At 36.7% G+C, this 13182-nt stretch overlaps 1 protein-coding gene across 1 annotated transcript in view; it reads left to right on the plus strand.

The window, feature by feature from the left end:
• The window catches only part of LOC145785961 (sushi, von Willebrand factor type A, EGF and pentraxin domain-containing protein 1-like), a 59217-nt gene that overhangs the window by 13258 nt on the left and 32777 nt on the right, over positions 1-13182 (plus strand). Inside the window, exons 9-18 of the mRNA XM_082597654.1 lie at positions 1713-1901; positions 2672-2848; positions 6787-6963; positions 7060-7245; positions 7673-7858; positions 8261-8437; positions 11082-11261; positions 11569-11760; positions 12035-12211; positions 12829-12962. Of these exons, the coding sequence (XP_082453780.1) occupies positions 1713-1901; positions 2672-2848; positions 6787-6963; positions 7060-7245; positions 7673-7858; positions 8261-8437; positions 11082-11261; positions 11569-11760; positions 12035-12211; positions 12829-12962 (1775 nt within the window). The remainder of the gene's footprint in view (positions 1-1712; positions 1902-2671; positions 2849-6786; positions 6964-7059; positions 7246-7672; positions 7859-8260; positions 8438-11081; positions 11262-11568; positions 11761-12034; positions 12212-12828; positions 12963-13182) is intronic.

Raw genomic sequence — 13182 nt, forward strand, 5'->3', positions numbered from 1 at the left:
TCAACCAATCTCTCAAAACACTTTCGGAAAATCTTACTTTTAGAGTGACTAGAATCAATGAGACAGAAATCTCGTGGAAAAAAAATTTCGCGACCGGGCCTGCGTCTGTGGTTCAAAGCCTCTACAAGTATGCGAAATTGCCGGGATTAAGCTCTCAAAGAAGCTTTTCCAGTCCGAGGATAAAGATCAAATCAATCAAAAAGAAGATTTTTAAACTTTTAAGCGCTGGCTAAATTTTATTAAATATGAATATAGTACTATAACGGACATGTTTTTAATTTGAATCCGGGCCGAAGACGATATGGAAATATTTGACAATCAGGCTTTTCCAGCAACAAGCAAGAAGTAGCTTACTACGATAGTAGTAAAAATGTTTTTGTAATTGAGGAGCTAACATTATCAAACCAATATTGTTCAACTCGGTTCAACCGAGAAGCATTCCAACAAAACAAAAGGGCCTTTTTTGTGATAGAGGCGTCAATATTTTAATCTATAACATTCTTGCCTCTACTTCACTGAGCCAGTGTGATTCAATGCCACAAAATCTAGACTTTCTCAAGTAAATCTTTAGATCCATTGCGAAATGTTTTGTGAACATTGGTGTTATGAAACTTTAAGGGACTAGAAAAAAAATCTTTCATTTGAACGACTTTAACAACGTGTTGACCCAAAAATAAATAATAAAATTAGCATTATATAGTTGCAAAGCTTATACAGTAAAATTTGTCTAATTTGTCATCGTGTAATTTGTCAGTTCGCCTTATTCGCCACAGTTTTGTTGGTCTGTAAATCCATATTTCAAAGTGAGTGTATTAACACGTTTGGGTTACATTGTTTTCAAAGTAAGGTTTGAAGGAGTTGGCTTACATGATTTCAAAAGCTTTTGAAGTGCCCCGAATTGATTGCATGAAGGTTTTAGCTTTTACTGCAACGGTAGTCGACCTCTTCCCTGCAAAGTATTTAATTTTTTAGTTTGTGTAACCTTTAGGTTTACGGTTTACTGATAATATGTGCCCTCAATTGTTTTCAATATATCCAAACATGGTTGCAGTATATTAACGTTTGTAAACGCTCCAGCGACATACAACATCGCATTACTGTTCAGAGTCGCCACGCTGTTGCATTTAGAACTTGAAAAATCTGAAAATTTAAAAATATTTTGCGTGTTGTGGTGTAGTCTAGCGTGATGCAATTGAAAGAAACTTCTGTGTTTGTGAAATCTGTGTCTGCGCGTTTGAGAAGTCATTTCATCATGCCACTTGCTAATTCACTATTGTGTGAGCAACGTGCATCAATCTGGGCATTTAGCAATGAAAACGGCCTCTTTTTTGTCAAACCATATTTTTTGATAAAACATAACGTGTTTTTACTTTACTCATTTAAGCCCTAACCGGTAACATTCGCATAGCGTACGGTATTTCGGTTGAAAGTGGTTTTAAAAAATGAAGATTTTATCTTTTATGCAAGACAATCGTCAGTGGTTGCTAGATTGGCCCACTGTCAAACGGCCTACCTGGAAGGTTGTCTAATTCTTAGTAGGCTACTAATCTGCTTCTGAGTATATGATATTCTTAGATGAAGTTTATATTAAATTTAAAAACTAATTAGAATTTTCTTTGGGGAAAAAACATTTTTGAAAATTAATTTCCAGAGCAATGTTAACATGATTTACGAATAATTTCATTCGCACTTTCTTATCTCATCTTTTTCAGCCCTTTGTCGCAATATCAAGCCTCCAGAGAATGGAGACTTATTGTGCGACAATGACCTTTTCATGGAAAACACTAAATGTGTTTTCACCTGCAATCAACCGAATTACAAGCTAAGCGAGCCAGTCAGCTCAGTCACCTTGGAATGTCTCAAAAGCGGCCTCTGGGATAGACTAGAACCAACTTGCATTCGTAAGTTCTAGCGTAAAGGTGTTACTGCGACTGCACTGCATTATGGTAAGGGTATTTGTGATATGTAGGTCGCTGCAGAAGATGGGGTGTTTTGACAGGTAAACGCTTTAACACAGAACAATTATCCCTATGAACCAGCTGACAGCACTCATTGTGACTGTTCTAGTATTCAGCCAGAAAGTTGATTCTTGCTTTGAACTTTGTTTGGTAATTACAGAAAAAAAGCAATGGCAGGGGTGGGAATCGAACGCACCACGCTGACGACGGGAAAACGTTCAATTATTTTACTTTCTAATGTGCATAAGTCGCATAAGTGCAATCAGCAGTTTTAAATTCTACCTTGATAAACCTCATCTGTTGCAGCGACCTGTAGATTACAATGACGCTTTGCAATCTTATTTGTGCTGAAACTGAGTCAATCTTGAATTTAAAAGTTGGTACAAATGTAAAGGTATGAGAAATGAGCTAGAAATTTAAGATACAATCAACCTAATCTTTGTGTTTCTGATTTGTTTTTGTTTTACTTGATTTTAAGTATTTTCGTTATGAATAATGTTTTAACTACTAAGTCAGAAAATTAACATTTGCAAGCGTTGAATCAACAATATATTCCCTTAATTTGTAAGTTTTTCAGCTTTGACAGAATAGGAAACTATTTCTGTGTCACCTTGTTTAACCTTTAAATATTTTTTGTTTTATGAAGGCTCCATCACCCACACGCTGCATTTTCCTCTGAGTCTGACATTTAAAATAGTTTTTTTGTTACCTAGCGGCTGTGTGCAATGCGATGGAGCCACCACCGAACGGCGCCTTTCAATGCACCAATGCCAATCGAGTTGGAAGCGTGTGTACTCTGCGTTGTGAAGTCGGGTACAGAGCGACGGGTGCCACTGAACCAACTTGCATGCCAGATACAAATTGGTCAGCAAACGATGCCAGTTGCGAACGTGAGTAGATCACAACAAAACTAGACTGTTTATTACATTTTCTCTGTTTTTGTTTTATTTTTTGCTATTTGTTTTTTGGGTTTTGTGGCCATGCTAACTACTGATATATAGCCTACTACATAATTTTTCATTCAGGCACGTTTTAAACCTTTCAAGGTTTTGCCACCTTTTCCCGTTCATTAACGTGCTGGTAGGTTTATATCGATTTTTGTAGTTAGTATCTTTTTCGTCCCGGACGCGTTATTGACGAAAAATAAAATGATTGATTGATTGATTGATTACCGCCAGAGGTGTACAGATCCAAGATTTTTTGGATCCTGATCCATTCCTGTTTATGTTTTCTGAGATTCGAATCCGATCAGGATCCTGTAATTTCTAAATATCCCAGATCCGAATCCGAAGTAATTTTTTGTCTTAAATTTTATTACAAAAGTATTTCACCACACGACAGATTCACACTTTTTGTAAAAGTAGTTTGCAAAATGGATTCATTAAATTCAGTTGCTTGCTATTAAGCAGGTGTATGTTGCTTGCTGCTTAGCCTACTAGACTTTAGCTTGATCACCTCTTCCAGCACTTTTGGTCTCAACAAGAATATTGAATTGTAATGTGTGTCCTTTCTTCCTTTAAATGCGTATTTGGATACTACATGACGCAACCAATATTGTTGGTGAAATAACCATTCATGGCAAAGCAAAGCAATAACTAAAACATGTAGGCTGTAAGCTTAATACTGAAATAAAGCTTGTCATCATTTGTCAACTTTGTGTAGGCCTGGTAGCCTACCTTGTAACCCATGCTTGTTTATCTCTCTAACATTAAATATTTTCAACACATATTGTATGTAAACATACAATAAACATGTAACAATCAGAACTAATGATTTGAATTTGAAAAAATTATGATCTTACAACATCAACTTTGACCTGACTAAAGTTTTAGTGTTGCCACAAACGCAATCGTTGAAATCTTTCTCCAGATTTGGAAATGTTGCCTGGAGCTCATAAAAAATTTGTATGTTTGTTAACAAAATTGTAAAAAAAATTCATTAAAATTTAAGATTAAGATCCGATCTGGATCCGGTGAAAAACAGTAAGATCCGGATCTGGATCCGGTTCCTGTACACCTCTAACTATAACAGGGGTGGGCACACTTTTTGAATTAGGGGCCAAAATTATTTTGTTCTTAGACTGGCGGGCCAAGTGATCGAGCCGCCACTTACATATAGTTTGTCACACGAATAACAAAGGGACAAAAAAAACGGAAGATTAAATTAACAAATAACTGAAAAATACAACCAAAAAACAAAATCGAATTTAAATACGACGTCTGACAGGATTGTCAAGCTTTATTTTTTGCCAAAGCATCGAAATTTGGCATCATTTTGGTTGTGGCGATAGTCAGGATAGATTTGAGGTGCGCATCACTCAGCTGAGACCTGTGGCTAGATTTGTTAAAATTCATCAAGCTGAACGTCTGTTCACAAATATATGTGGAACCAAACAATACCAGCATTTTTTGTGCCACCTTTCGAATTTCTGGAAATCTGGTGTTGCTTAGCGATGCGTAAAACTCATTTAGCTTCAGGGCTTCGAATTTCTCCTTTAAAACGTAGTCACTCTGAAGATCGATCAATTCCAACTGCAGTTCTTGTGGTGCTGTTGCAGCGACTTGTGAAAGTGGAGCCGAAATAATCTGAAATGGTTTTTGGAGTTTTTCGAAATCAAGAAATCTACGGCAAAATTCGTGGTGCAAATCATTTAGTGATTTGCTGTATTTATTTGCATGTTTAGGGGCTTCTTTCATCGTCAGTAATGTGGGGAAATGAACAAAAGAATTGTTGGACATTTGTGCTGAGAATAAAGCCAATTTTGATTTGAAAGCCGTAACGCTTGTGTACATATCGTGAGCGAAGAGTTCTTTCCCTTGCAGCTTTGCATTCAGCTCATTCATATGTGTTAATATATCGACAGAAAAAGCAAAATCACAGAGCCAATCTCTGTCCTCCAGCTCAGGAAATTCATCAGCTTTCCCGATTGACTTCAAAAATGAGGTAATTGCCTCTTTAAGGTTCCAGACTCGTTTACATGCTTTACCCAAGCTTAACCAGCGCACATGAGAATGATAAAGCAAGTCCTGGTGATCAGAATCAATTTCCTCAAGAAACTTGATAAATTGGCGATGGTGAAGTCCTCTCCCTTTTATGTAGTTGATCAGTTTTACTACTGCCTTCACTACATGATTGAGCTGCAGTACAGATTTACACAGGGCTTCCTGATGGATAATGCAGTGCAAAAAAGTTATATCCACCCCAGTATTTTCCTCATTCATCTTATCTTGAAGTCTTTTTAGCAGTCCAACATTTTTTCCTGTCAAATTTGGTGATCCATCAGTGGTGACATTCGTAAGTTTGTTCCATGGTAATTTAAACCTGTCGATCACACTAGTGACTTTAAGAAAAAGGTCCTCTCCTCGAGTAGTCCCTTTTAACGACTCCATTGCTAAAAGTTCTTCTATTATCTCAAACTTGTCATTAATTCCTCTGACGAAAATCAAAAGCTGTGCCGTGTCTCTTACGTCATTACTTTCGTCCAGCGCTAACGAATAAAATACAAAAGAATCTGCTTTTCCTTTCAACTCGTTAGCTAAGTGCTCATCAATTTGTTCTATACGGCGAGTTACAGTTCTGCGTGATAAACTGATTTGTTCATATTTGCTTTTTGCATCTGGACACAAGAGACTTGCTGTCTCTACCATGCACTGCTTGATAAATTCTCCATCGGAAAATGGTTTGCTTGCTTGTGCTATTTTGAAAGCCAGTAAAAAACTTGCCTTGGTGATTGACTCAGAAACTGCACTCTGCTGAAAAAGAGTGCTTTGCTGAATTCGAAAATTTGCCACTAATCTCTGAGAAACGTCCTTTCTTTGCTGAGTTGACAGGCTGCTATGATGGTTTGCATGATTGGTGTCAAAATGGCGGCGGATGTTGTATTCTTTCAAAACAGCAACGTTTTTTTGGCAAATAAGGCATACCGCAGTTGATCCCACTTCGGTAAAAAAGTATTTCGTCGTCCACTCCTTTTTGAACACTCTGCGCTCACTATCGACTTTACGCTTCTTCGCTGCACTCATTTTAACAATATAATTTATTAACAACTTAGCAATGTCTATTTCGCTTAGCATTCCACACTGACGAAACTGTTGATAAAAACACTAAACTAAGAAATATGGTACATTACTGGTTAAATTGACTAATAAAACTTTCTGTTTTTAGTGAACCTCCCGGCAAACTGTCCACTTGAAGCGGTTGACTGTCTCTTATCTATAGTCTCGTTCTGTTGCTCAACACAACAAACAGTTTACCAGCCTCATTTTTTTTAAAAAATGAGGCTGGTAAACTGTTTGTTGTGTTGAGCAACAGAACGAGACATTACTGGTTAAAAGCAGAAAGCACTGTTGCGTCAAGCGACGCACAAATGTACCTGTGACATCATAATGCTCTACATTCTACATTGTATCGCTATTTAGAGACAAGAGGTATCTAATCCTCCTATTGAAACTTCACAATAATAAAACTTGCAACATGTCGATAACATCCGGCGGGCCAGAATACAAGAGCCGGCGGGCCGGATTTGGCCCGCGGGCCGTAGTTTGCCCATGTCTGAACTATAACCTTGTAATCCACTTAATAGAAATGTAAGGTTTATAAGTGAGCGTTTTAACAAATAAAAATAAATGATAAAAAATCAATCAATTGGTTCTTCTAATTTCTTGTTTTTAGCATTGTCTTGTCATTCTTGCAAACGTCCAATCATGTTTTATGAGAATCAACATCATTACATAGTGGCTCATAATACCTTGAACCTCAACCACGCATGGAGCGTCATGACCAAGTCAAATCTTCTTAAACCTGAGCAACTATCTTCTTGGTATTTTAGTTGTGACATGCGACGAAGCTAGAGCGCCGTCTAACGGCGAGATACAATGCACTCTTGCCAACGACTTCGCCTCGGTTTGCTCTTTCAGCTGTGAGGAGGGATTCGAATTGCAAGGGGCTAGAAGATCAACATGTAGAGCCACTGGTTCTTGGTCGAAACCTTTCCCAACTTGTTCACGTAAGTTGTTATTGTTTATATAATTAATATGCCAATTGTAAATTGTTTAAGCTTATATAAACGCATTCAATATTGGACAAAATATATTATTTTTAGGTATCACCTGCTCAAAACTAAATCCTCTCGAAAATGGAGAAGTCTCTTGTTCGGATACTGCCAATTACAACTCTCAATGTGACTTTTCGTGTCGAGAAGGTTATAAGCTTCTGGGATCAAAATCAGCCACATGTGCTGAAGACGGAGACTGGGATTATACGAAGAAGCGATCACCTGTCTGCCAAAGTATGAGCAAGAGACATGTTTTAACGGATTTGCAACTATACCATTTTTAATCTTGTGTGTGTCTGAAATTCTGAATGACATACAAATTGTAAAAAAATCATTTTGCAAATTCAATTAAAAGACATTATTAAAAAAGCAAATCAAGAGATGTTATGCCATGTTTGACATGATTTATATTATTTATCAAAAACGCTCAACCTTGTACATGTAATTGACGGTAAATAGAAACCTGAACGCAAGAGTTTTATGTCTAGTCTAATTATAGCAGTTCAACAGTATTTTCACATTTGGGTACTACTGTACTTCAAAAATGAAAAGATGGATGTCTGTCTCTATTCTTTGAAGCACACTGACGTTGAACGACTCACGGAGGGTTTTTCTTGTTTCTTTATTATCTTTGTTGATCCATATTTTTGTTCCTGTTTAGGAGTGAGATGTGACAAATTGGAGCTTAATGATCACGTCATCAGGCAGTGTACTGATGGCAGTTACTATGGAAGTGAATGCAGTTTTAGATGCGACAAGGGTTATCAGCTAATAGGAGAGTCAAACAGCGTTTGTGGGAGTGGCGAGTCCTCCGATACGTGGTCTCAACAGTCTCCAACTTGTGAAAGTAAGTTTGCAGTTCGACATTTTTTAAAACGATCTCTAGTAAGACGATTTGGATTTCTTTTATTTAGGTGTTTCTATTTGCACAACACATATACTAAAAAATTGCATACTTTATAGTTTTGATGTGAAAAATCCTGCTTCCGTGAAAGTGCACGTACTGTATAGACCATACTACGAAAATTGCTGCAACAATTCTATTAAAATGCCTTATTGTATCTGCTGTCTCTGATATACTGTACTTTTAAAACAACTGTTTCAGAGAAAAATTTTCTGGTCAATAGCACTCTGAAATCAAACTCATCTTGCAAGATTGTTACTGATTCATAAGCTACACTCCCACGTGCGTAGAACACGACCAATTCTACAAGACCACCAGTAGCAAACTTTACATCTTTACTCTTAGTTGTCACTTGCCCTCTTCTGGAGCCAATACCAGACGGGGAAATCACTTGCTCGAATAGGAACGAGTTTCGTTCCCGTTGCAACTTAGAATGTGATGAAGGATTTGAACTGAAAGGAAACAGACTGATCACTTGCGGCGCTGCTGGTCGATGGAAAGGAAGTTTGGGATATTGTGTCGGTAAGTGGTTTATTTTGCCAAGTTTAGAATTGAGATAAATGTTTTGCACAGGGTTTTAACTTGTTTGATCGGTAATTCACTGATTGTTGTAGTAGGTAAGCATAGTTTTGTCATAAAATATTCAACTTGTCTGAGACGAAAAAAACGTATTAGTTTATTTTCAATCAAGAAAAGACAAATCCTATTGCAACAATCTTCCTTTAAAATTCCCAAACATCCCTTAATATTCGAATCTTGCATTTGCCATGAAGCATGACTTTTAAAACGAGCATTCCAGAGAACATCTTGATGTGCCTTTTGTATGTAAATTTATGGCAAAAGGTTTTCTTGTTTTTTACGTTTTCAACAAAAATAAAATACTTTCTTTTAAAACCTTTCAACTTTTGCAATTTCTGTGACTAGTGCAATTAAAAAAAAAAAAACTGTTTCACGTCGTCTCCTGCCTAATCCTTTGAAGTTTCTAGCTGTTTGTCACACTCCGATGCTCACCTTTCAAGCATCAGTGAACACACGGCTTAAAGAAGCAATGCTCACATACAAACTGCCCAATTATTGAAATATTTTCCGCACTTTAGACAGGCGACTCCTCAGATTATGCTTTACGTTTCAACAAAGGAATCGACCCAAGAAGCCACTAAGCTTAAGATAAATGTCAAAACAACAAAATTTGCTTTGAGCTACGGCAAAGCAGTTTCTTGTTGTAGTTGATTTTGCATACTTTAATGTCAATATTCATCGTTAAAAGAAGAGATTTTTTTTTTTTTTGTAACTTGACCTTAAAGTGTTTTAGACACAAGCCGAAATAATTGCTTTCACTCACTGCTGCTACACCTTGAAAAATACGACGGCAGACATATACTACTTCAAACCTGTTTCTAATACACAGTAATGCCAAGGAACTTTATTTCTGCATTGAGTTATTGTTAAATCATTTGTGTTACAAAACCGGAAATGTTACTTTTGTTCAATACATTCTCAAAATAGTTGTTATCTCACTATGAAGCAAGATATAGCTAACAATAATTCACGTTAAGAAAAAGTAATTGTTGAAAATTAATTTTTTCACACTTTGAATAATAAAGAGAATTGAAAAAGTAAAAAGTGTTTAAACTATAAACAAAATCTTTATTGACTCAAAAATTCGTTTTTTATCTATTAAGCGAAAAGGTAAAAAAATATGAAAATGATCTCAATTACCTTGAGCCGAGCTACAAAATTTGTTTTGATATTTTGATCAAGTTATGCCGCTCGGCGACAGAGAAACCACAAGAACGAGACACCAAACAATCTTGCCTAGAAAGAATCCTTATCTCGTTTCGCTGTGACATCTTAGAATCAGATAACTAACAACGCTTAAAAACGTCAAATCACTGCAAAAATATGTTTTTTTGCATGTAAGAATATCTTTGCCAACAAGGCTGTTTTTACCTTTAGGGAGCCAATGTTTTATCCTATTAAGGCATTGTTGTAAAGCACTGAGGCGAGCAGACAAAGAAAGTCAAAGAATCACCAAGTGCAGATTTGCGGACGAAACCGAGACACCTTGACGCACATGTAGTCATACGTAAAAAATTACTGCTTGCAAAACAGGGGCAGTGGATGAAAAGTCCAAGTTTTTGAGTAAAATGGAAAAAAAGTTTTCGACTACGGCTGCGAAAGCTAACGCCCAGTATTGAGTTTCATTGACATGTCAGTGAAGGTTAGCTTCCAGTAGTTGCATTACAACGTTTAGGTATGGATTTTTAAAATTTTAATAAAGTAGTGAGAGCGATGTAAGTTAAAAATAGAAAAAAGATGATAAGATTTAGACATCTTCCAAGCACGTCTTAGCAGAGATCAAATATAGAAAGTGATAGTCCAGTGGAAGTGTTGAGTTTTTCCCATCACCACTTTAGTCAGAAATAACTTACAAGAGATTATAGGAAGGACCGTGAAAAACCGTTGGTGTCCAGCTTCGCTGGAGATCTTGTGTTTGCTTCAGAAAAATATCATTCATAGTATCGACAAGTTCTCTCAGTGGGGCTGGTCTGCTGATAAATCTGCAAAAATATTCGATAACCTCCTTTAAAAGTACAACGTTTGTTGGATAGAGATGCTCAGCCGAAGTAGCACATTTCGTATTTGCTGTGTGCAGAATAAGAATCGGACAGTGCTAGAAAGTAGATGCAAAGTACGGTGTAGTCAATTTATGGCAAGTTAGGCAAGTTAGTGAATAAGTGGCAGACGTTTACATGTAGGAGCAAGACCAAAACATAACCTTTCAAATTCTTCTTCACAGTGTGAGTAAAAGTACAGTAGTTAAAATGCATAAAATTAAAAATAACAAAGAAAACATTAAAATCACCAACTTGCAGCAATATTTCTTCTTCTCGGAACATGTCAGCTAGCATGTTGCAAGGTTGCATATGGATTGGTTGTCTTCAACCAAAATAAAGGTTTATAGTATTTTATGCCTACCGACAACTTCCGTTATGTTTACCGATACAGCAATTTTACAAATAACTTTTTTTGTTTGGCATGCACCGAAACCAAACTTGCATTTCTGGTTATAAAAATAGCACCTTTTTATACTTTTAATTTTAGCACCGCTGACATGATGTATGCAGGGATCTACATAACGTTGTTTTACTGTTATTGTCTTCAGAGATCACATGCAATGCACCCGATCGGATAGCAAACGGAGAATTTCAATGTAATGATGGAGTGAACTATGGTTCTCAGTGCACCTACCAATGTAATGAAGGCTACCAATTAGCGTCGGGGTCAAAGGTCAGGCAATGTCAAGCAGATCGATCCTTTGATGGAATTCCTGCGGTCTGTTCATGTAAGCACCAATTTGTTTTATACAGCTTAGTTGTGTTTGGTTTTGTAAAAAATAGCTGTTTACCTTTTACAAAGGTTTGCAAGAAATAAACAAATTCAATTGGTTGGAAGTAGAGATATGACTCAACTGACAAAAAATTCCGCACAAACTATTTCCAAACAAAAGTGCACAAAACCAAAATAAAACACTTTTAACCACAAGCTAGTATAATTCTCGATATATATTTGTTTGCAGCATTTTGTTTCTAAAACACACTGTTATAGTTTAGATTTATTTAAAGTGCTAATAGACTTGTGTTCTATTGCAGTAAAACAGTGCCCTCCAACTGTGTCCCCTACAAATGGGATGGTATTATGCTCGGACGGAAGCAATTACAACTCTGTGTGCCAGTTTACCTGTAAATTTGGATATGAACTCAACCTTTCAGGAAGGGTGGATAGAGTTCAAAGGTCATGCTCCAGCGACGCAACGTGGACTGACGAACAACCTTCTTGCCAATGTAATTGAAACGAATAAGTACAACTGCGAATTTGTACCAGTAAAGAACTTTACATATCGTAGTCACCCTTTCCTTATAGTCTGGTGTTTTGTACATGTGCCATGAAGACAGAGCGGTCAGTTTTTCTCGCCTACTCTGCATTATATTCCAGACTAACATAATAAAGTTTTTATTTTTTTATTTTTTATATTTGCAAGTTTTCACTTCAAAGTGTTTTGTTTCAAAGTGTTTAAAATCGTAAATACACGGCAATAACGTCTTTAATTTTTTGTAGTGATAAAGTGCGGTCTTCTGATGTCACCTGAGAACGGAGGCATGGTCTGTTCAGACGAAGACAGCTTTGGTTCTATTTGTCAGTTCCAATGTAATGTTGGTTACGAAATGAAAGGCACACCTGAACGAATGTGCCAAAACTCCAAAAGATGGACCGGGGAGGAAACAACATGCGAATGTAAGCAGTGGTGAAATTCGGTCTCTGCAAACCGGTTCTTCAAAATAAAAGCGTTTGCAGCATCGGTTACTGGCTAACCTTTTCGAGTGGACCTAATACAATCACCGCCCAAAGTGTTACCAGATGTGGCTAATTTTAGTCATTGCAGACCGGTTGCTAATTACTGTGAATTGAATTCTACCACTGAATGTAAGCCTGCAATCCTTTTTCATTTCTGAAAACTTTATTATGTTCCAAATATGTTGTTTACAGGTACTTGCTTCATATTAAATATGTGACTATGTTTATTTCTTACAGTCACATCATGTTTACTGGTCTATTACATATTGACGGTAGCTTAGGTCATGCTAATATAGTTCGTTTGGTGATTGCTCAGGCAAAACCATTGGATGAACAGGCTCCAATGTTGAACGATTTAGAAATTGTGAATTAACAACAAAATTATGCAAGAACTGTAAGCGTCTTATTTTTTCATAAACTTCTCTTTAGCTCCAGCAATCTTAATCTTTCCTGTAGCACAATCAAGCTCATTGTTAGGTTGGTTGATTAAGAATGCCTACATTCAGTACATTGAATTTAGTTCTCTTGCTCAATTTAAATTCAGTTATTTTTTATAGTGATTACCTGTGGTTCATTACAAGCTCCCGATCATGGAAGCATGTCCTGCACTTTAGAAGGATCATCAAATTCAGAAAATGATGAGGAGGAACAAATTAATGGTTTTGGCTCTTCTTGCTCATTTGCATGCGACGTAAGTCAAATATCAATAACACATTGTTTAAGTATTTGAACAACTCTATTTAATTGTATGTTTGCTGTTTTGCTGGAAGTCTTACAAGCATGCAAAGTGAAAATCCATCGCTTGGTACTCGCTAAACTGCTGTAGAGAGTTTCGTTCTTGTATGATTGTTAAGTACAATCACCTTCTACATTCATAAGTACTGTATGCTACTCGCAACTATAATTTTTAA

This window comes from Aplidium turbinatum, chromosome 16, assembly GCF_918807975.1.
Source record: "Aplidium turbinatum chromosome 16, kaAplTurb1.1, whole genome shotgun sequence".
Lineage (NCBI taxonomy): Eukaryota > Metazoa > Chordata > Ascidiacea > Aplousobranchia > Polyclinidae > Aplidium > Aplidium turbinatum.